Here is a 23,410-nt window from a genome sequence, read left to right on the forward strand (position 1 = left end):
TCTTGAGACCATTGGATGTGCTTGTAACTAACTGTATGTTTCTGTGTGTGTAAGAGATATGGCATTTGTATGGTGTATAAGTGGTGTAATTGGGCGCCATTGCTTTGTGAGTGCATTGTGTGTATGTGTTATGTACGCATGGGTGTTTTGTGTGGTGTACATACATGTGGGTTTTGTATTATTTGTGTTGAGCTTTTGGTGTTGGTGAATCTGTGTCGTAATGCATTTCTGTGTGTGTGTATTAGTCATTCAAACACAGAACACAGACGTTTCGGATTTAGAGTTCCATATATACAGGGATATGCAGTAAAAAAAGCGCCGGCTAAAGTGTATGCAACATTTATTTATACGTTTAATACTTCAGAGCTCAAATACAAAAATCAAGGTCACGTAACAAAAAAATGCATCCAGTGTCCAGGTTCACTACGTATTGTGGACGGAGAAAACAATGCCAGTTTAACACAGGGTATATCTAAGATGAATAGCGCAGGGTATATATCAAACATTAATTTTGAGTATTTAAATCTGTATTACAACCCCACGATCTCAAACAGATTTGCTTTCTGGGATTCTCTTATGCGCAAACCTCCCTACGAGGGGCACTCGCTGCAGTCACTGGGGAAAAATCGCAGCAACTTCGCCCACTTTCCTCACCTCGAGAGACTGAGCATAGTTTAGTTTTACCATAACTGTGCTGACTCGTTTAAAATGCCCGGTGGCATAGGAGCCGAGTTTTCACCTGATTCTAAACTTAAGAAGTATTATGTAGTGCTTAATTTGTACAACAATGAGTGCCGGTGCCCAAAGTTTTGCTGAAAAAACCCCGACCGGCCCAAAAAACATCGGGTATGTAGCATAGGTTGCTTAATCTTGATTCCACCTCATGCACCCCTTGCCCCATTTTTTAATATTGCTGGTTCTTTGTAATCTCTGTTTTCTCCCGTTGTTTCTCTTTTCGTTTTTTCTCTCCCTTATTCGTTTCCTTTTTGTGTTTTCTGTATTCTTACTCTGGGCGAAGATACGATGAGGAAAAATAAGTGCCAGTCCCCAAAACCGTAGTGCCTGTGGGCCGCCCTGCTATCACACCGCTGTAATGAGAGGCAAAGATTCGCTCTACGCCAGGTTGCCCCGCCAAGTACAAATGGTTATTAAAGAATGTTTTACACTGGCACTTTTTCTCTAAATCGTCTTAAAACCTTTTTGATTCACATGCAAGGGATGTTACATTTTACAACCTCATTCTTACTACTGCTCACCCCCTTGTCTGCCAATTGACTATATACACACACACATAGTTTTTATAAAAATGCTCCCTAGACACCAGGCGCTTTAATTCCGATTCAGTGCGTTTTAAGGCACCAGTAATAATCTAACAAAAAAATCAAAGATGGCATTATCCTTGGCTACCCTCCCTTCTGCATAGCCAAATAATTAAAGGCCTAGAACATGCATCGTTGTTTGCAGTAATTTGCAGCATATGCAGATTTCACATTTTGTGGTCGGTTCCTGAATTAATAAAAAAAGAGAGAGAGAGAGAGATTCGTAATATTTTTGTAAATTCAACATAACTATATATAGACCGGCCATTTTATAATATATTCACACACTTTGTACATTCAGACCATAGCCTTTTGTTCATTTCAGCGGTGCTGCTGTCAGACATTCGGGTATATGTTTCAAAGGGCCAGATGAAGTGCATTTGATCGGAGTCAGCTACCGACTACTTAGTAGTACATTTCAGATGACGTCTGACCTTAAAACAGAACAGGCCGCATACGTCTTCCAATCTCATATTTAAGGTAAAGGGCGGGTAAAGAAAAATCTTTTGTTGGAATAGAGGAAAACCCGAGTGTTAGCCAACGGAGTCTCCATTCGGAAGGGAAGTGAGTTCGAGTGAGAGGTTTCCTTGAAGTGCATTCACTTAGGCTACTTCCATTCGGCTCAAGACTAGTAGTTGGATGGCCGTGCCTGCGTGACACACACACGGCATGCGTGAGATAGACGACTTGACACATACATGGCATGCGTGAAATAGACAACGGGGCACGCACCAGGTAGGTGCTGCTCACATCCTTGCTTCTCCTCCAGGTGCTATTTACCATGCTTTGCGCAAACAAGCAGGCGAAGGCTTCACAGGCGGCGCCGTTGCAGTGGTCACTGGACTCAGGGGAATAATATTTGAGTGATTTCGACCTTTTTGTGTCACGGCACACAGAACATGAGTTACAGATATCATATACTTCTGGTATGGGCCCATGTGTGGAAGTCTCTGGTCAGGAGGCATGGAGGGTCAGAAAGTACAGGGCCACACATCTCTGCCCCCTTGCACACAGCTCTGAATTAGTGCGGCCGTTTCTGTGAGAGTGTTGCAGGCCTGGAGGCCAGAGGAAAACAAGCACACCTTGAGACTGCATCGCCATATGTGTTAGTGTCGACTGTGTGGTCATGTTATTTTTCTGAAGTCACACACGTGCCCGCACCATCCGCCTGCACAGCTCGCATGGTTTAGATTCACCAAAGTGGACCTTGCTCTTGGGTGGAGTCTGGGGCTGGAGGCAGGTATGGTACAGCCACATATACCCCTGTAGGCTCGCGCTACTGTGTGTTGTAAAAGTGGACCGTCGTCTTCTGTGGAAGTCACACACGTGCCCGCACCAGCCGCCCTGCACAGTTCACAAGCTTAGATTCGCCAGTGTGGACCTTGCTTTTGGGTAGGGTCTCGGGCGGGAGGCAGTATGGGCCAGCCACATGTACACTATAGTCTCGCGAGACTTTGTGTTGTCAGAGTGGACCCTCGTCTTGTGTGGAAGTCACAGGCCCCTTCGGTCCCCGCTGCACAGTTGTTCACCAGGCCCGGATGCCCTGCAGGTGCCCCTGCTGCCCCTGGGCCGCGGCGGCCGCCCCCAGGTTCACGAGCTGGCCGCCTCCGGGGGCGCCGGTGGACCCCGCGGGCGCCCCCACGTAGTTGCATCCGTATCCGGCGTTGTAGGGCCCGGGCGCGTAGCTGCCGTAGTAGGTGTTGTAGGAGTAGGGGCTGATGCTGACGCTGTAGGGGCCGCCGTAGGCCTGGGAGCCGCCCAGGCAGGGCTTGCCGTCGCGCACCAGCACGGGCACGGCCACCCTGCGCGGGGGTGGCGGGGGAGCGGCCAGCTCCAGGCTGCGGTCCTGCCGCTGCCGCTTGCACTTGTAGCGCCGGTTCTGGAACCAGATCTTGACCTGGGTGGAGGTGAGCTTCAGCAGGCTGGCCAGCTGCTCGCGCTCCGGCGCCGACAGGTAGCGCTGCGCCTTGAACCGGCGCTCCAGCTCGAAGACCTGCGCCTGCGAGAAGAGCACGCGGGGCTTGCGGCGCTGCCGCGGCCGGGGCCTCTCGGGGCTGCCCGCCGGGTCCTCGTCCTGCAGCAGACCCTCCTCGGCGGTACACGTGGCTGAAACACAAAGCAGGGAGGCAACGGGTTAATCAGTGCACCCATACATTGTCAAACAGACGCGATCATCAATAAACAAATGTATACATCAATCAGGGAATCTATACATCAATCACATGAAAATGTGCTAAATCAATAAATACACAGGGGTGTAGCTGCTTGCAGGTAAAATGGGGGTGGGGGTGGGGGGGGGCTTTATATTGACAGTCACGCTGGTTAAAATACATTATAGGAGAAGCAGGGCAGGATGGGGGCCTTTAAGATCAATAGACAGGGAAACGAGTGCGGACTGTGAGGGATATTTATAACTCAATAATTTAGAAAATAACAATTTTTAAGACTTTAAAACAGAGACAAGAGAGTGCATGTGTATAAGTAAAATTTCCAAGTGAAATCCACCAACACCTCACCAACCCCTCCTAAAGCACTGGTACCCAACTATTAACAACAGAATACACAATTTAGGGGGGCGGGGGGGGGGGGGGGTATGGCGCAGTAACAACCCAAAAACCTCCCTTAAAGTTACGCCCCTGTAAATACACCCATTAATCAACTAAAACAATGAATGTTTAATGATGCCATACGCCAATAAACAGATGTAACAATCTAAAGCCCATGTAAAATACGTCTAAAGATGTAATGTCTAAATGAAAAAAAATACATAGGTCCATCAATTTATATCAAGTAACAGCAACAGTATATCATTAACACAATAAACAAATAGATAAAACAAGGGAAGCAATACTAAATCAAGATGCAATTAAATTAATCTATCCCGAAGGTAAAACAAAGTATTACAACAATAAGGTTGTAAATCAAACTTAAAGCCATTAAACCAATAAATAAACCACTCTGTCTCACTAACCACTAAAGCAATCTAAAGAACAACGGATTAGCCAAATAATTACACGACAAGTCATCAACAAAGCATAAAATCATCATATCCAAGTAAGGGATACATCAGCACACCGATCACTCAAAAATATAACTTAATATGCCGACCAATTTCCACATCCAGCAATAAAGTCTAATTGTAAACGAACAGAACAGTTCATCAATAACCAGCACACAGGTAAAAGAACCAATAAGCAAACAGTAAATAAGGAAAAGAGACTACCAAAGTGAGAAATGAATTTAAAAAAATCCTCTAGCAATAAATAGACTAATAAAACAACGAAACAATTAAGACATCACCAAAAACCAAAAAGCCAATTAACAAATCAGTATATTTTTCTGTCAAAATAAAAATGTAAATTATAAAGATTGATATTATCAATTAGTATTTTATTTATTTTCCGAAGACACCGTTGTTTTGTTGTTTCGCAGAGCTGCAGGAAACGGGTTACTATGAATCCATACTGAGCAAGGATTGCTCCTTACATGCATTGCAAAGCTCTCAATGGGTGTTTTTAGCAAGAAACCGAGCGCAATCTTGTTTTTGTGGATATTTCGTTTATAGATGTATAATATATATATATATATATATATATCAATGAACGGAGATCTACGCAGAACGTATATTTTGCTAAAATTTGCACATTCTAGTGATTCTAACTGAAACATTGCTTTTAATATTTTGATGGAATGCATTTGCTTCCAATATAAACTGTAAGCGGAGAAGAATTTTGACCTCCACAAAAATAGCCTTTGTTCATAACTAAAGCTAATCATCTTACAAAGAAGCGCCATCTCGTCATGCTAAATGAACTATAAATTAATATTTGTAAAAAAAATATATAGAAGTACACAGGTTGGGCCGGTCATGGACATCTGAAACACATGCGTTGTATCTTGCTATGAAACTCGCAAGAAGGATCAACATAATAAATGCTGTTTATGTTATATTAAAAAATAAATAATGTGTTCCTCCCCGTAACAAAAATACGAACGCCTTTTCTTGAAGAATTACCAATTAAATAATTTCATTTTATTACACAAAAAAGTGTGTGCATTTTAAAACTAACTGCCTCATTATCAAGTGAAAAATAAATATCCTTTAAATATAAGAATAACAAACTTCATATCGGCAAAACGGTATAGCCCTTTTTTAGTACCGGATATATGGAAAGTATAGTAAAGATGAACGATCTCTTTAGCAAAAACAGCACATTGTTATTATTATTACTATTATTTTTATCTGAATTGCGAGCTCATTAATGAAAAACGATGACTGCGGCTGTTACCCAGCGGAGGTGTAGAACTCGAGTTTAGTCTCCCGGCAAAGACATTTTAGCCTTCATCCTTTTTAGGGCAATATCTGAGTAATATTGCATCTTTACATATCTTCACAACATATTTGAAGGGCTTGGAGGAAAAAGTGATGGTAGGCGCTATAAAACCAGTTATTATTTATGGAAAAGGAGATCATTTATGCGAGTAAGCTTTGATGATATTTAAAGTCCCCGTTGCTTGCACGTAAAATAAATGCATCTTTGCTCCACTCCATCTTTTTCCATGATTTGGTTCTCTCTGCCTTAATGGCACATCATTTCGGGCGGGTGCGTGCTCTAACTCACAGGTGTTTGAGTTAATTTAACCACAGATTATCTACAGTCAAAACCTCAATTTGCTTTTAATCGCTTTTAATTGGATCCGGTGAAATTTGTTTTTCACGATTAACAGATTAACAAACACCTCACATAACGTGCAGGTGAAATCTCAGTGCGTGCACGCGCTGGAGGCAGGCGGCGGAAGCACTGCACGGGCAGGCGCGAGCCCTGCTTGCACCCGAGCCCCAACGTGACACCACCGACTCACTTTGTGGCGCAGTTTGTTCGTTGGGTGGTATTTTGGTTCTTTTAAGGGCTAGAAAAGGATGCTCCTGGTGAAGAAATACGTACGATAAACAACTCCTAGGCAGTAGGCACCCAGCCCAGAGTGACAGATGAGAGATGCATCATTCCTCCACAGCCGGGCTCACCCTCATACAGATACTTGGCTTAAATATTTATTACAGCGTTTGCCTACTTATGGACAATAGTTGGTGATCATATACATTATGACGACGACTTTAAAACGCTCCTCTTAATTGGACGGGGCCAGTATATTCATTAATATACACGCATTTGTATATGTGCCACAAATACTTCTTTAATTGCGGTATAAACCAACGAAGATTCTCTGCACACCATAGGATTGCAGTGTAGTGGTATTTATGTAGCGCTGCCTATCTCTGCCGAGGTTCTGAGGCGCTAATTTTAAAAACAACGTTGTTGTCTGAAGGTGCTGCTAGAAGAATGCTCGCGCCTTTTAACTGTTAAAGTTGTAAGTAATATCTATGCAACAATATAAACGTGTATATCGAGAGCAATATTTCCCCAGGCAGCCTTACGGACACCCACCCACTAAATACCTCCAATTTCCGTGTTCTAAATTGTGTTCACTATTCCAGTGGGAGGCTAAATGAACGCAAATAGAAGACCAAGGTGTTGTAATGTTGACACCAAACCCCATTGACTTTTCACATTTTCATAATGATATTGTTTTGACAAATGATCTGTAAACAACTTGCAGAGTATTGACTCTGAAGCAGTCCCGGGGTTCCTCTTTAAGGGTATGTAATGATTCCGGGTCTCACTATGTCACACTTAACCGTAGTGTTTACACAGTGTCTGACACATTTACACTTCCCTTCTGGAGTGCAATAGCACACAATATTCAGTGCTTGAGCATTCTTACAACGGGTATTCTCTTCTAACTTATTCAGTCGCAAGGGGAAGCACGCGACGTAAAACGTACACGGAAATTAACAACAGAGAGAAAGGACACAGAAGATAATTCTGAGGGAGAGGAATGGGGGAAAGGAGTGGGCTATATAGTATTTCACCCTTTAGGCTAATATTACATATAAAACACAAAAAACAATAGTTTAAAAATCCATAATTCACAGAAATGACAGTAAATGATGTCATACTCATTTTTGAAAAACATTTAACGTCATTGAATAATTCCGTGTACTTATACCCTACAATATGATCATACATGCGGGCTAACAAAAAAGTACGGCTTTCTAATGCTATCTCCAAGTGCTGGTGGCAGTGATAAAGTCTGAGTGGTTTGTAAATATCACCATTACCCTGAGATGGCCGTATAGGATATCACATATGTTACTTGTTCTGTATATTTAATAGTACATATCTACTGTGGGTATTTAGTGTGGAAAATTAGTTTCCTTCAAAGTGCAGCTAACTAAGGTCACTGATTGGATATAGAAGTTTGAGTGTTTTGTATTTCTTTCATGAATACATTTTTGATAAAGCGATGGACATTGGATTTATGTGATTCTATCGATTCATCCTTTACAGCATAATTATAGATTTACCACATTTGTCACAGACAGGTGTTGCTTGTTATACTGCTTTTATGTGAAGGAATGCCTTCTTTTATGGGGTCTGTTTAAACTAATGTTACTGAAAATGTTTTTTTATGCAACAAACCTACAAAACTATGGTTTTGTTAACTGCTTGTATGGACGAGTAACTGCTCTTATGGAAAGCTCTCAGCAACCCATTTGGGTATTACACCAAAATGCAATGCCTATGACCTCACAATATTTATACAAACAAGCAATACAGAAGCTCAAAATGAAATTAAACAAGACATAAATACTCCAATAGATAAGGGTACATTCACAGTCGTCTCTGTCAAACTGGTAAAGGTAATGTAATATGGAATCATATCTGTAAGATTATTTACAATATATGTATTGCATCTCTTTCATTAAGGGTGAGGCCCTTAGCATTGAATTTGGTATTGCATGTCTTTTGTGTGAGTTATTAGTCGTGGCCATAAGCATAGCGTGCACATTTCAATGGCATCGTGCTACTACTGCCCTACTCAACAATGGTAATAAATAGCATATGATTGTTTACATATGCGAATATGGTTTATGCCATGCTGTTTTTTCATTTGCATTAGTTCTAAATCTAGCTGTTTAATCAGATCCAGAGCACAAACTTATTTTTGCATAGATCCATTGTGTGAATTAGTGTTCAGTATGATCTAAGTCCAGAAGGCCCAGGAGATGCAGATCTACTATGCCCAACTATGGGAGTTCACTATTGCACTATAGCCGTAAATGTATGAATCTGCATTTATTACTACACTTAGTCCAGATGACTCATTTTATTAGACACATATATTTTGAATGACATGACATAAGTAGCATATATTAACGTGGATAGAGAGTAATATAATATACATTTGACACATTGAGTGTGATATACCTACATATAACTAGAGGTGGGCAGGTTTATTTTCAGGCATTTAGCTTCAACAACATGTTGTTTTTCAAAATCGAAACGTTTATGGAAAATAGTAGTGTGTTAAAGGACTGTATTTGGTTGTCTGAAGATAAAAGACAAGAAAAGTACTTTATTGTGCAATGCAGCATTTTAGGAAAAACACCCATAGCTGTGTAAAAAAAAAACATTCTGTTCACAGAAGTGGGAGTTTTGAAGCTGTTTTTTTTTTTGCAAGGTGCAGATAACTATGGGCATTGATTCGATAAAAAAAGCCCAACTGATTTTGTTTCATGAATAGATTCGAATGTTTATGAACCAGAGGAGATGTGTAATCCTGCAGAGAGTGGTTTGTGACTGTTACTATGAAGAGGAAACTCGCCTTTCACATAGATCCCTGTAATATTTAATTTCTTTTATAGTGGTCTTTGAAATATTTTCCATATCTCATAGGTCCCTATAATATATGGGATATTATACCACTGAACATAGTTAACATTGGTATGAGTTCTTTGTACTGTACTCTGAAACTTGGGCAAAGATTAGCCTGGGCATGAATTAGGGCCCAACTCCAACAATGCCAACAGATAGAGGCCCAAAACAAGGGTGTGTTCTTGCCCCAACATTGTTCAATCTTTTTTTTTCAGATCTGAGCATTGCTCTGGATCAGGTGAGCTCACCCCCCCCCCCCTCCCAATTAAGACCGCAACCGCTGACACCACTTCAATGGCCGCAAAAAGAAGGGCAATTGGTACCTGGAGGTAGAACTGTAGAAAGGAGTCCCAGTTAATGAATACCTTGGGATTTGGCTTCATGGGCGCCCCTGTCCCAGGCTTCTCCTAAATTCACTAAAGCTTCGTGCTTCACTCATCGCTGCCTTTCAAAAACTGCACAGTAAATTCCCCATGCCAACTTGGAAACCAACTCTGGCTGCAATCAAAGCAAAACTGATCCCAATGCTGTCTTACGGATCAGTAGCCTTCCCATGAAAGCTAAGCCTATTTCTGAACAATGTCCAGAGTAAATTCTTCCGCTTTCTATTCCATCTCCCACAATATACGTCACCCGCACAAATTCGTTCAGAATTTGGACTTCACGAGCAAGAACTAGTACAGCAAAGCACCCTCCTTAAGTACCTGTCAGCCCTAAGAACGGGCCCTCCGAATACACTAAAAGCACAAACCTGGAACGAGATTCAGGATAACAGCTAAACTAACTGTTGGGCCCAGGTGAGAAGTGAGGCCTTAGAAGCGAAGTCGTCGCAACATCTGTAGGAAGCACACTTACCACATCATTCCTTTAAACTCACAGTGAACAAACAAATGAAGCTATTTTCCTGGGCACAAGTGAAGGAACGCTTCCACAAGTATAAACACTTGTGGCTATGTATCACTACATAGAAATCATCAACACCACAGAGCTATCTTTTTGAAAACATTGAAGGCTTTTACAAATCTAGATTTCTAGCGCTAAGGCTCAGCCTTTTACCATCAAAGGAGGCCAAGCCACCATGGGCCCCAGAACCGATTTCACTGCCATGCAGGCTGTGTCAGGGGCTGGACAAATATTTTTGCACACAGTGTGCATATGCACAATCTTGCAACCTGCACGCAGAAAGATGCTATGCAACCTTTTTAATGCTAACAGTAAGAACATGCAGTCAAGCCTTGCTGCTCTGCTTGCAAGGTCGGAGCCACCAAGTAATAGCTTGCCTGGTAAAATGTATTGTCATTGTGGAGCAACTATTTAAAGTGGTTGAGCAACCAAACTGAGGAACTATTTACTAACGGTTTTTACCTTTCATCTGCACTTTCCACGCTCTGGCACTTTATCTTGCATATGTCTGGCTCAATGAAGGAGACTCACTGAAGAGTCCGCTAGTGTTTAGTATGCAACTGTACCTTTCAACTGTTTTAGACTGGTAATACGAGCCCCATTCATCAGTTTTATCTGCGGCGCACTAGCTTTTTTAGGTATCATTAAGTACAATTATTGAAGAGTCCACGCACTAGCACTTTACCATGCTTATGTTTAGATTAATACAGTCAATTACTGAGGAGACCTCGCGTTTTAGCACGTTAGTGTACTTTTTAACTGATTGTATACTGGTATTCTCCGTCCCCATGCTCCATTCTCATCTGCGACACGCCAACTAACTCTGGATGGATCCTCGTTCTTAGAGTTTGTTATAGTACTTTTTACATTGTGTTTTTTTATCTTGTAAAGGCTTTAATTTACTTTATAATGATTAAAAAATGTATAGAAATTCTTTGACACCAGTAATTGCATTAAGAAAACTGCTAGTCTAAAAAGAACAGACAACTTTTAACTGTGATCTTCTGTTATCTGAAGCTAATTCCCTTTCACATTGCATTACGGTTGGTCTTTTTAATTTTGTGGTGGTATTGCAGACACTCTCTGGTCCACCGCAATCACATTAGGTGATTGTTTGAGTGGAGAGAGTAGTCTTTCTTCGCTTTCCTGGCTGAATGCGAGCAGGCTGTTGGCGGTCTAGTTGCCAACTCGCCATCACGCCACTCCCATAAATTTTGGCTCCCGGGCGGGCGAGCCGCTGGCGTGCCTAAGGCAAGGCCGCCTGCGCCCGTCCGCGCCAGACCGTTGCCTGCCGCTTGGGAATGCTGCCAGCCCCACAGCAAGATCTCTTGGAGAGTCGAATGACTTATATGTGGGAGACTCTTCTGGGTTACAACCTCCCACTCTCATGTTCCAGGGATATCAAGCCTCGGACAGACGGGGGTAAGAGGTTAACTGAGATTGAGAGGTGTACCAACTGTGGGTGGGCTCCGGTTAAACAGTTATATCTGTCTTCCAATTTTCAGCCTGGGAGACAGGAAAACCAATGTGAGAGCCAGGGGGAGAGCAACTGGACCGAACAAGACAGACGGAGTCCCGGCATCCGGGGACTATACCTAAATGCCAGATCCATTCCTAAACACTCTATGGCGACCTGGGACCTATTAGACGACCGTAAGCCTGATATCTGTTTTTTCACAGAAACATGGCTTAACAATGATGCCACTCCTGTTTTAGCAGTGGCCATTCCGGATGACTATGTTGTCATCAGATTAGATAGGCCCGGGAGACGCGGTGGAGGATTAGCCATCGCCACGCGGCCCCCTTATTACTCAGGACGTTGGACTGAATCTCTGCGTCTACCATGGAGCTCCTTATCTTTAGCGTAGAATGCAACCTGGCTATAGAATGGACAGGAGCACTGGTATACCATCCGCCAGGGGGCAGTAATAAGGAGTTTGGTACAGCACTTCTAGATAGATTGGCACCCCATGTTTTGACTGCAACAAATTTTCTACTGATAGGGGACTTTTATCATCATTTAGAGATGCTGTCCAACTCGGACTCAGCCAGTCTGATTGCCATAATGGATTCTCTTGGGCTTTCTCTTAGAACTACTGGCCATACTTATAGTGCAGGCCACACCTTGGATGCCATTTTTTCTAATATACCGGATTTGGTTACTGAGTTCCCACAGGCACTTGGTTGGACTGACCATATAGCACTGAGTTTTTCAGTGGGGTCTGCTCATTCAGTTCAGCGGGGACAAGGTCAGCAGAGTTTCCGAAGACCTTGGTCAAGAGTAACCGTCTCCACTTTCAGCCAAGCCTATATGGATCCCCTGCTTAATCTGGACGTGGACCCTAATTTGGCCTGGGAAAGATGGGAGGGAGCAATTCAGGCAGCTTTAGACACCATAGATCCATTGAAAAGAGCTACTACCCAGAAGAGGGCAGCGCCGCCCCCCTGGTACTCGGACACTCTTAGGAAGGAGAAGTCCAAGTGTATAGTTTTGGAGAGAAAATGGAGGAAGTCAAAGAGGGAGCAAGATGAACTGCTATATCAGAAAGCACATAGAGACTACCTAAACAGCTGTAATACAGCAAGGAGGACACATCTGGGTGCATGCATCACTGAGGCCAAGAACTCATCAAGAGAACTGTATAAGATACTGAAGGAATTTACCAACCCGAAGGCGGATAATGCTGCACCCTCTACCACACAGGAACTAAGCGAGGACCTAGCCAGGCACTTTCTCCTTCGATACAGCTAGGGCGGAACAAGGAGAGGGAGATGCTCCTAAAGAATCCCGGCCGGCAGAGGGCTCTCCCTGCAGGCTGGATTCCTTCGTTCCCACAACCAGAGAGCAAGTAGGAGCCCTACTAAGCCAGGTAAAGTCGGGCTCGCCATCTGATCCTGTACCACCGGCAATGATGTCAGTACTCAGCCCTATCCTAGCAGATGCACTCTCTAATATTTATAACATCTCGGAGACAGCTATATTTCCAAATGAGTGGAAAAGAGCCCGGGTCAAGCCTCTCCTAAAGAAGGTGACGGCGGACCCGTCTGAGCCACAGAACTATAGACCTATTTCACTCCACCCCTGTTGTGCGAAGGTTCTAGAAACTCTGGTAAATCAACAGCTGTCCCATTATCTGGAACAAAACCACCTCTTAGATCCCTCTCATTCTGGCTTCCGTGCATCTCATAGCACGGTGGTTGCACTGCTGGAAGTGACGGACACCATCAGAAGGACACTAGACAGAGGGATTCAAGTGATCCTGGTCCTCCTCGATCTTTCAGCCGCTTTTGATACCATCTCACATTGGCTGCTGCTGGACAGATTGAGGGGGATCGGGGTGAGGGGTAAAGTTCTTGAGTGAATCCAGAGCATTTTATCGTGACGTACACAGAGTATCCAGTTGGGGTCATTTGTATCTCAGACAATAGGGGTAGATAGGGGTGTCCCGCAGGGCTCAGTCCTGGGCCCGACCCTTTTCAATGCCTATGTGACACCTTTGGCAGACATCATCAGAAGCCATGGGTTCGAAACCATCTCTTATGCGGATGACACGCAGCTAATTGTTCCCATTGAGGAAGATATCATGTCAACCCAACGGATATTTAGAAGCTGCATATCCAGTATCGCTGCCTGGATGAGGAGGAATTTCTTACAACTTAATTCCTCAAAAACTGAAATTCTGCTTTTTAGAAAGGCGGAGACAATTTAGTCCCCCGAGTGGTGGCCACCTGAGCTAGGGGAGGCTCCGCCACCCAGGAGATGGGCCTGGAATCTGGGTGTTAGGATAGATGATGAATTATCTATGGAGGAACAGGTCAAGATAGTATCCGTCATGTGTTTTGGCACAATGAGGATGCTAAGAATTTTTTTCCCTGGATCCCTCTATCAGCAAGGAAAACCCTTGTCCAATCACTCGTGGTGAGTCGGCTGGACTATGGCAACTCGGTGCTGGTGGGGGCCAGGGAGGACCTATTAATGCGTCTACAGGTGGTGCAGAACACCGCAGCCCGTCTAGCCCTAAACAAGCCGGCACGGACCCAGTCTGCCCCCTTGTTGAATCAGCTACACTGGCTCCCGGTGAAGAAACCTGCTATCTTTAAGATGCTCGTTGTTGTCTTTAAATCATTACAGGGGGGAGGACCTGTGTACCTCAGTAAGAAACTCAGGCAGTATCAACCGGCACAACAATTAAGATTCAGTAATGCCAACCTTCTGTGCTTTCAGAAGATACAGAGGGCGGTAGAGCCTTTTGTCACCTGGCCCCGAGACACTGGAATAAACTGCCAGCAAACATCAGGGCTTGCAGTGAGCTACCCAGGTTTAAAAAACAATTTAAAGACAAGGCTGTTTTAGATTGTCGTGTCCTCCATATCTTTCCCCTACAGCGCCGAGAGATCCCTTTGGGGATGATTCGCTTGCGCTTAACAAGTTCACAAAGTAAGTAAAGTAAAAAAAAGTAAAACCTATCTCATCCATGAAATCTGAGTAATAAAATGAGTGTATGATTGATGGTCTGAGAATTTGAGTGACTGAGAGACTACGTTTAGTGACTGAGATATTAAGCCAGTCAGTAATTGTATACATGTTTGTTCATCGCTGCTTAGCTATTTAAAGTGTGTGAGCTCGTGGATATGGGGCGTGAGGTATCTATATACTGAACACATGCCATCCAACATTATTAAAATATAATCATTCATATAGTTCTTAAATTACACTTAATGATTATGATTTAGTTTTTTATTGTGCTGATCCTCTAGATTTCCTTCTTAAAGGGTGTTTCCACCACATGGGCAATATACATCCACCAGCCCACCTGCACACAGCCATTGGACGTGAGTAACAGGATGTTTGTCCCAGGCCAGGCTCAGCACCCATCTCCACTGAGAGCTGCCACCCCCTGCTGCACATGGCTGTAAGCAGTAAAAGTGTTGGTGGCAGGGACTGGCCTCTGGCCAGGCCCTCCCCCGTTCCCCATATGTGCTGCAAAGCCCCTGCTGTTCATGGCTTTTGGCTGTGTGCAGGGGGAAATTTGCTGTAAGTTGCCCTAGAGTGTTGGATGTATGCCCAAATTTGAAAATCATCATACAACCCTAGAAATTCACTGTAAAAAAACAAAGGTTAAAGTGATATTGAGATTAGGTATGATATGATCTTAGCTACCGTTACAAAAACCAGGGCCCGATTCACAGCACTAACCTACAACAAAATCCTAAACGTACTACTCATGGTATTCACAGAATGCACTTACGACTGTCCTAAGTTTACGTCCGCACTCGGGTCGGAATTTCCACACCCGGATTGTGGGTATTCCGGCCTGGAAGCAGAGATTCCGGCCCAATGGTGGAAATTCCGCTCCGGGTGAGGAGCTTCCACACCGGGCGGGGAGCTTACACTCCGGGTGCAGAGCTTACACTCCGGGTGCGGAAATTCCGGCCTGAGTGCGGACGTAAACTTAAAACAGTTGTAAGTGCATTCTGTGATTACCATGAGTAGCAAGTTTAGGATTTTGTCGTAAGTTAGTTCTGTGAATCGGGCCCCCAGTAATTCAACGAAAAAAAGGTTAAAGTGATGTTAAAGTTAGGTTTCGAAATTAGATAAAAACAAACGTTTAAAAAACAAAAAGAAAGCAAAAAACATTCCGGCCAAGCCCTGTGCCTAGCCAACCTGTGGTCAGCCAACCCTCCATGGACTTCCAACCCACATTTTCTTCTCCTTTTGAATTTTTTCTGAGTACCGCAGTACTCCTGAAGTACCCAACATGCAAGCTTCAACTAGGTGTGGGCGGAACTGGTGGAGTTTACTCTGAGAAATTCCGTGCAGTTACATGAAAACTCTGCGAGATTCCGCAGAGTTCTGCGTACAGGTAGAATTAGCTGTGTTACACTGCTCACACTATTTTTCAGCACCAGGAGTTCATTCTGTGTTCAAAATTTGCATGAACGGCACCAAGCAGCGTGCCAGAGGTCGTTGCTTCTCAAGATGATTTTGCATCCGCTCGATTAGATTTTCTGCTTTAGTGGTAGCTTTCTGACCGTGAATGGTTGCGACCGCCCATGTTGGGGAAATCTTGCTGGGTACCCTCTTAGTGACTGAAAATAATGCTAGGGGACGCCAAATCTTGGTCGCTAGTTTACTGTTCGTGAGTCGCGTGTGAGAAAAAAACTCCACCACATGGCAGTTGGCGGAATTTGCCCAGAACTTTGCATTACATGCTTAACGCAGAGTGGCCAAAACTCTGCCAACTTCGCTAGCGGAGTGGAATTTATCACCCACCCCTAACTTCAACCCCAGGGAACTATCCCTCACTGTAGCCTTCATGGCATCACAGCACCATGGAGACAAAGCTTCTGTAATGGGTCACACAGAAGCACCATACTATGTCATGAGAGGTTTGCATTGGGCCCACACTAGTACCGTGGTAGTGACAGCACATTTCTTTTTTACTTTTGACCTCTAGGAGGGACCATCTGGGTCTCCTCACAAGTGCCTGGCGGTCAGGCAGTCCCTACCCTGCCCCATTATACCCTTTATGTACGCCCCTTACACCCTTTTTATCCAAGTCCCTGTGTCCTGTAATGGCAGCTGCAACATTTTCTTCCAAGTTGTGGCTGGCCGTTCCTATCACGGGGTCCATGGAATCAGTTCTCAACCTGCAGCACCGAAATGGGTGACAGGAGAAAAAGCTCCTTCAGTCAATCAGAAGACCTTATTTTTTTTAATTTTCGGCACCATGGAATTTCTGCAGGACTAACCATCCAGCTTAATGCCTAACCTTTTAAACCCTTGGTACTCAGCCTAAGCCCCTCTTTAAATGCTAATTTACTGAAAAATCTGAACAGATTTAAACCAAATCACTAAAAGCACACTTTCTAAGTATAGTTTTAACTTTCTGACAAATTTGTTGAAATTCCATTGGCTGTGTTTTTTCTGTATCGGAGAGCAAAGTTTGCTATGACAATTAACATTGGAAATTAATATCCAATGAAGGAGCAGAGGTGGATAAACTATTTTTTGGAAACTTTTATACAGATTTGTCCAATGGTGTCAACATTATTAGTGAAAAAAAATGCTCCTTCTTTGGAACCTCTTATCTAACTATAACTACACAGGCCCAGCAGCCAACACCCTACTACCCATTGCCAAAGGTTGTGCACAGCAGGGGGTTTGCTACCTGCAGATTTGCCGGGTGCAGTACCAGGCACCAACAGCCAGCTGCCCTTGGCCACAGGCTGTGCGCAGTAGATGCGGTGGCTAAATTTGATATTAAAAAAAAGAAAGGTTAAAGTGAAATTACAGTTAGGTATGGTAATAAGATCTTAGCTTACAATTTAAAAAAACTAGATATTCACTGAAAAAAATATAGGGCTTAAAGTGATGTTATAGTTAGCTGTTAAAATAACATAAAAACGAACATTTAAAAACAAAAACAAAAAACACAAACTCAATAGTTAAAGTTTACTGAGCTAACTATAACAAGGGTCACTGGAATTATGCGATTGTGTGGCAATTGCGATTTTCGCATAATTGTAGATTTGCAACATTTGCCAAATAATCCATTACCTGCTGCATAATCTGTAGATTTTAACAAACAAAAAATTGTTTCTACCTGAAACAGTTCAAAAGTCAGTAAAAAATGCAGTGATACCTGTTGCCACGCAGTGAAAGGCCCTTTGCAAAGGGTGATTGGTCACCTTTCTGTAATGTGCTGCTGTATTTGGGTGTTTAACTGCTACTAATGACATACAACTAATGCCCATACAGTGTTAACAAGCATTAAAATTACAAAATAATGAAGTAATACTGTCACGTTATGCCGCTTAATTAGCATTTTCTTGCCAAGTAATTTAGTTAACCCTGTCTCATAATTTGACCCACCTCTGCCGCATAATTCCAGTGGCCCTGATTATAACTTGAACCATTGCCATTCGCTGCTTATCACCTCACATCTTATATCACTCATGATACGTCATTGATGCCATCATTGATGACATCATCCAGTCATTGTTGCAGCTTATAATAGGGTTTGTGAGCTTGAAGTAATTCAACATGATAGAGCTGTGGTCAATTTTCTATTAATTTTATGGGGTTATCCTCTTAAAGACTTCACATGACTCACACATTTAGGTAGAGAGGTTGACAGGCTTGCATTGGCCACTGAAAAGACAACTTTTTCACAGGCTCTATGGACAACACTTGTAGTTTGGTAGATTATACTACAAAGAATCCTGAGATGGGCAAAATGGCATGCAACCTTACAGCCATGCTTACAACCCTAGTGTGGGATAAACCACCTCTAACTGACAAGCTGGAGTGTTTTGCAAACAAAATGGCATACTAGTGCCATGTAGGAATTGTGGCAATTATGTTTTTTCCAACATTTATATTTTTATCGTGCCACCAATATTAATAGTTTTTTACGTTGGGGTGGTCAAAAGGAGTGTTCTGGGGGTCCACAGTGGATGGGGGGGGGTAATAGAGAGAAAGGGAATATTAGGGAAATTGGCTGGTTGTCAATGGTAGAAACATGTTTAAAAGATAGGTTGCCAGTTACTTTCTAAGTGACTCTAAAATAATATCTTCAGTGCATGATGTTCAAGGAAAGTTTGTTCAAGTAAATAATCACTTCAATATCCTTATGCCTTTAACCGTAATAAGACACATGAATGGGATATATGATTCACTCAGGGCTGGCTCTATGGCGGTGCGACCGGTGCCATGGCACCGGGCGCTGCTTAGGGCAGTGCTGTGTTTGCAAGCTTATTAATGTCTTAAAAGCACCTGTTGCTGCGTTCCTTGCATCCATCAATTTCCAGCAACAATAAAAATGTCAAGTAAATATGACGATTAATGTTCTTCCTGGGGAGAGATCAGAGTTTTGTCTAGTTGAAGTTTTGACTCATCAAAAACTATCGCACAGGATTAATATGCCTGTTCAGTAGAGGCTCATGGAGGGAGTTCCATGGGGCAGTGAGGCGGGGCGGGGGAGGGGCAGGGTGGTGGGTAGTAAACACCGGAAAATGGATGAACGGAGGTAAGTAAACATTTAAATAAAGAAAATGAATTTCGATATGCGCTCTGCATCACATTTTGCGGTGCAGCGCGCACAAAAAAAATTATTTTATTTATTTAAATGTTTACTTACCTTCGTTCATCCATATTCTGGTGTTTACTACCCCCCCTGCCCCTCCCCCGCCCCACGGAACTCCCTCCACGGGCCGCTACTGTGCCTGTTGCAAAGAACTTGTACCATGCAGATCACAAATGCATATATTGTAGATAGGTCAGTAGGTTACTGCTTTTGTAAGAGACATCCTTTTGTTACTTGCAGTTTATAAGTTAAAATCCTAATATAGAATAATGAGCTATTAACTGTCATCAAAGTACTGCATGTACACTGCAAAGTACAGATTAGAGCATAGATTAATGTTACAAAAAGGGTTCTTTTGGGTAGAAATCGATTCTTCCTATTAAAGAGAACCTCCAACTATGGTGTTCCATTTTCCATTCTGAGCTTGTGCCTCTCCAGACCAAGCACTCTTAAAATATACTGCCTACCAGTATGGATGACATGTGACTCCTACATCTTGTAGTCCTCTGGCTTATGTAACATTTCCTATACACTGATTTACAAACGTATGATTGATTGTCTCTGTGTAATGTGTGTGTGATGCAAAGTGCTCTGACACCCTACATTGGTATGAGTAGCGCTATATAACTATATAAATTCATCAGAGTGGTTATGGAGACTTAAGGAGCACTGTTGAAGGATGGTGGTGATGAGGGAGTGCGTGGTGGAGATGGTCATTGGTGGGCGCCAGCAAACATTGTCGCATTAGGAGCCAACAGTGATGGATGCACTTATCCGGTTCCTGTGTTAAGGCAGCTTCATAATTTGTTCCCTAGAAGCCCTGGTAATTGTGTCTAGGGTGCGTGAAGTTCCAATGTTTAATTCTGAAACCTTCAAGAAACTCTATAAACATCCTTAAAACCTTTCACAGTTTCCAAAATCTTTTGCAACTGGTCATCCAGATGAAAACCGTGACTTTTGCAACAAGTTGTGACACAAATATCATGCGTAACACAAAATTTAAAATCATGTGGCAAACAATGGATTTTCTTTTCCTCTATAATGCCACTGATGTGGTCCGTTGGCATAAATGCCCGACTCTGGTGCTGGAAACCAGGGTTAGAGCCTCAAGGTAGGGTCCACATCCTGTGATTCTGGGCAAATCACTTAATCTCCAGGTGCCTGAATGTGTAATGTAAATACGGTGCTTATGTAAAGCGCTCCAATACCTTCGGGTCGAGTTCGCGCTATATACAATATGCACACACACAAAAAAAAATTGGCATACATTTTCCAACTTGGAATTATGTTGAATAAATGCACACAGTGTGAATCGCAGTTTAGGAGAAATAATTGGCATGCCTAATGCTAACGGTATGAAGATATTCTTGTTGCCCAGGAGAAAACAGGCTTGCAGGAGAACAGGAAAACTGGGTTTTTTTTGTAAATGGGATACATGATGACCTTCGCAAAACTTCATTGGTAAAAGAAAATGCACACATCTACTTGTGACTGTAGTGATAGGTATCATGTACAGAAAACCGGAACCTCCTTTCCGCCAATTCCATCTTTCAAAAAAAGGGATATCTTTAATACCTATAATTAATCTGAAAAATCTCTATAAAAAATGTAAAGTTATTCGATGCTTTGCAAAAACGGGAAAGAAGGAGGGTCATTCATTTAAATTTTTTGCAATTCTAAAACTGTTAAAACCTTAGAACAGACATCATTACTGGTACATTACACTTTCCATGGGAATTTAAAAACATGTTTTGGGTACGACTTATGAAATTGTCTAGTCATTTTATTTAAAAGAGAGTTTAAACAAGGGATGTATTTAGCTATATTTTATAGGATGGAGTAGAATGGACATGTTCGATGAGTAAACAGAAAGTACGACAGGATTCAGTGCTGACATTTCCATTATAGACACGTTGAGATACTATCCAGACATGTTACTAGAACAAACACAAAGCACACTTTGTTAGCACTTGGAACTCTGCCCAGACAAACATACATCCACTTTAACTTTATGTATTTGGACAAACAAATCCACCTTCATTGTGCAATCACTTATTCGAATACGTGGGGATGCTATTGAATGTGCATTTATGGTTAATGTGCATTTAGTACATTCGATTAAATAAACGCACATTTGAGGCAACGAACTAGTGAACGCACATTCATATAGACCAATGCACATCTAAGCATACGTGTTTACAGAATCCTCTCAACAGCACATTCACAGTTCTCAAGTAAACATATACAAAGAGGATAAACCCTAAAATATACTGCCCGTTTGGGGACAATACAACAGTAACATGTGGGAATGAACTACATATTCAGTGCCTTTACTCATTTAGTTAATGCATAGGCTTCAAATGGGAGTTATTGATGAAATCGGTATATAGGGGTTATTATGGACTATTTAAATCGCCTTTTTCTCTTGGTATGCTAATAAACCATTTGATTGCCAGTTAATGGCTGGTTGAAGTTTTAGATCCAATCACAACCTCTTTGAATTACTGAGGCACCATACATATGGCACCCGTTTTCATTGACATGCAACGCTTTTTTTAAGCCTAGGTTTTCAATAAATTGTAATCTGTACTTCCCGGGAATTGCATCATTTTGCTGAAATATGGGTTGTGAAACCACCGCTGTTTGCAAAAATAATAGTAACATGTCAGATTTGTACGTGCATTTAGATTAGTTCGTTGAGCTACATAAATATATTGGTTGGTAGTATATACATCGCTATCCACATCTATTTTTACATATAAAGTCCTATGCATGTTTCTATTTAATTATGCACGTTAACGTATTTATTTGAACACTTTATGCCTAAGTGTTGATATATCTTTAAATTATAAAACACATGTGCGGGGTATTCAGAGTATGTCTTCATACACCTGCCCTTGTTTCTTTAGGTGTGTGCTTTTCGCACCATAGCTCACAATTCCGTGTATGTTTGCTAACTCTATTGTTAATGATGGCATGTGGCACACTGATGCCTAGCGCGTGCATTTGTATCATAGCTCATATCTCCCGCACCCCTCGGAAGCCCTGCATTTTATAGTGATCATTGGTGCTTAAACCTACTTCGTCTGTGCTCGGCCGCCTCCATCTCCTCGTCCAGGGGGGATTCACAGGACCCTCTCAGGAGATCATAGTCCGCTCCAGCCCCGCAACTTCCACCATCCACCTTGAAGGAGAGGCTCTTGTCCCCGCTGAGTGTCCTCTCGGTACTCTTAGGGGGGCTGTGCATGCAGAAGTTGCCGCCCCTGGCAGGGGGCTCCCCCGAGCCTTGCTGTCCCACAGCCCTGGCGCTCTGTCGCCTCTGTTGCTCCAGCTGCAGGATGTCCTTCACGGAGAATGGGGTGGGCAGCATCCCGGGACTGTGGCCAGAGGAGGGTGGACTAATGGAGCGGTGTGGACCCCGTCCAGTGACGAGGGTCCTATTAATTTTCAGGAAGTGCTTTCGTTAACCTGAAAGAGGGTCTAGCGCCTCGAGGCAGGCAGGGTCCACCGAGGGCTATGTGCCTGTGGCCGCAACAGGTCTCCTTACATTCCGGGACTGGTGCCTGTGCTCACAGCAGGCCCCCTTGCAGGCATGGTCCGCGGATGCATGTGGCTCCAGTAGGGCAGGCTCCAGGTGAGCTGTGCGTCTCCTGCGGTTGCCTTGGGTCTCGTGGCGGGGGAGACACCCGAGGAGCTCCTGGCCAGCAGCAGCTGTCCCGGCACTGCAGGGTCCCTCGGAACGATGCCCCTTTATCAGCAGGACGTCTCCAGTCAGGTCAGGGGTCCGTGCAAACGCGCGGCTGCGGCTCCAGCAGCTACTCTGACAGGGTCCCCAGGTGCCGAGTGCATGTCGCTCCCGGCAGGGCGGGCTATGAGGCGCACAGAGCCCGCAGCACAGTCACAGCGCCGCCTCTGACGTGTTTAATGAGCTTCGCTGCACTCTGAGAAGTTGTGAATGAGCCGAGCCCTTCTCTGGCGTCCATTGGCTGCCTCTGCGTGTCAACAACACCCTCAGACGCGCGGCTTATTTTGCAGTCGGTGGCCACGTGCTGCTGGCACACCTGGAGGCTGCAGCACTGGAAGAGTGAGACATATTTACGCACTGAACGGTCTACCAAGGTGCGCAACTAGAGCCACATCTGAGGGGGGCATTTTTTTTTTTTTTTTGGGGGGGGGGGGGGGGTACGTTATACTCCCAGCAATGTGTCCTTGTATAATGTAACTGGTGCTCATGCAAAGTGCCTCAATACCTTCAAGTGGAGTTCGAGGTATATAAAACTGCAAAAAAACACACTACCTAAGGTTACTTTGCAGGAAATGC

At 43.4% G+C, this 23,410-nt stretch overlaps 1 protein-coding gene across 1 annotated transcript; it reads right to left on the reverse strand.

Moving 5' to 3' along the window:
• Positions 1 to 339: 339 nt before the first annotated feature.
• On the reverse strand, positions 340 to 22,908 carry NKX2-6 (NK2 homeobox 6). The gene is made up of 2 exons (XM_078665781.1): positions 22,171 to 22,908; positions 340 to 3,425 (listed from the first exon to the last, which is right to left on the reverse strand). The coding sequence occupies exons 1-2, from the start codon at positions 22,457 to 22,459 to the stop codon at positions 2,845 to 2,847; spliced, it is 870 nt and encodes a 289-aa protein (XP_078521907.1). The 5' UTR covers positions 22,460 to 22,908; the 3' UTR covers positions 340 to 2,844.
• Between the last annotated feature and the right edge of the window lie 502 nt (positions 22,909 to 23,410).

Source organism: Lissotriton helveticus, chromosome 11 (assembly GCF_964261635.1).
Source record: "Lissotriton helveticus chromosome 11, aLisHel1.1, whole genome shotgun sequence".
NCBI classification, from domain to species: Eukaryota; Metazoa; Chordata; class Amphibia; order Caudata; family Salamandridae; genus Lissotriton; species Lissotriton helveticus.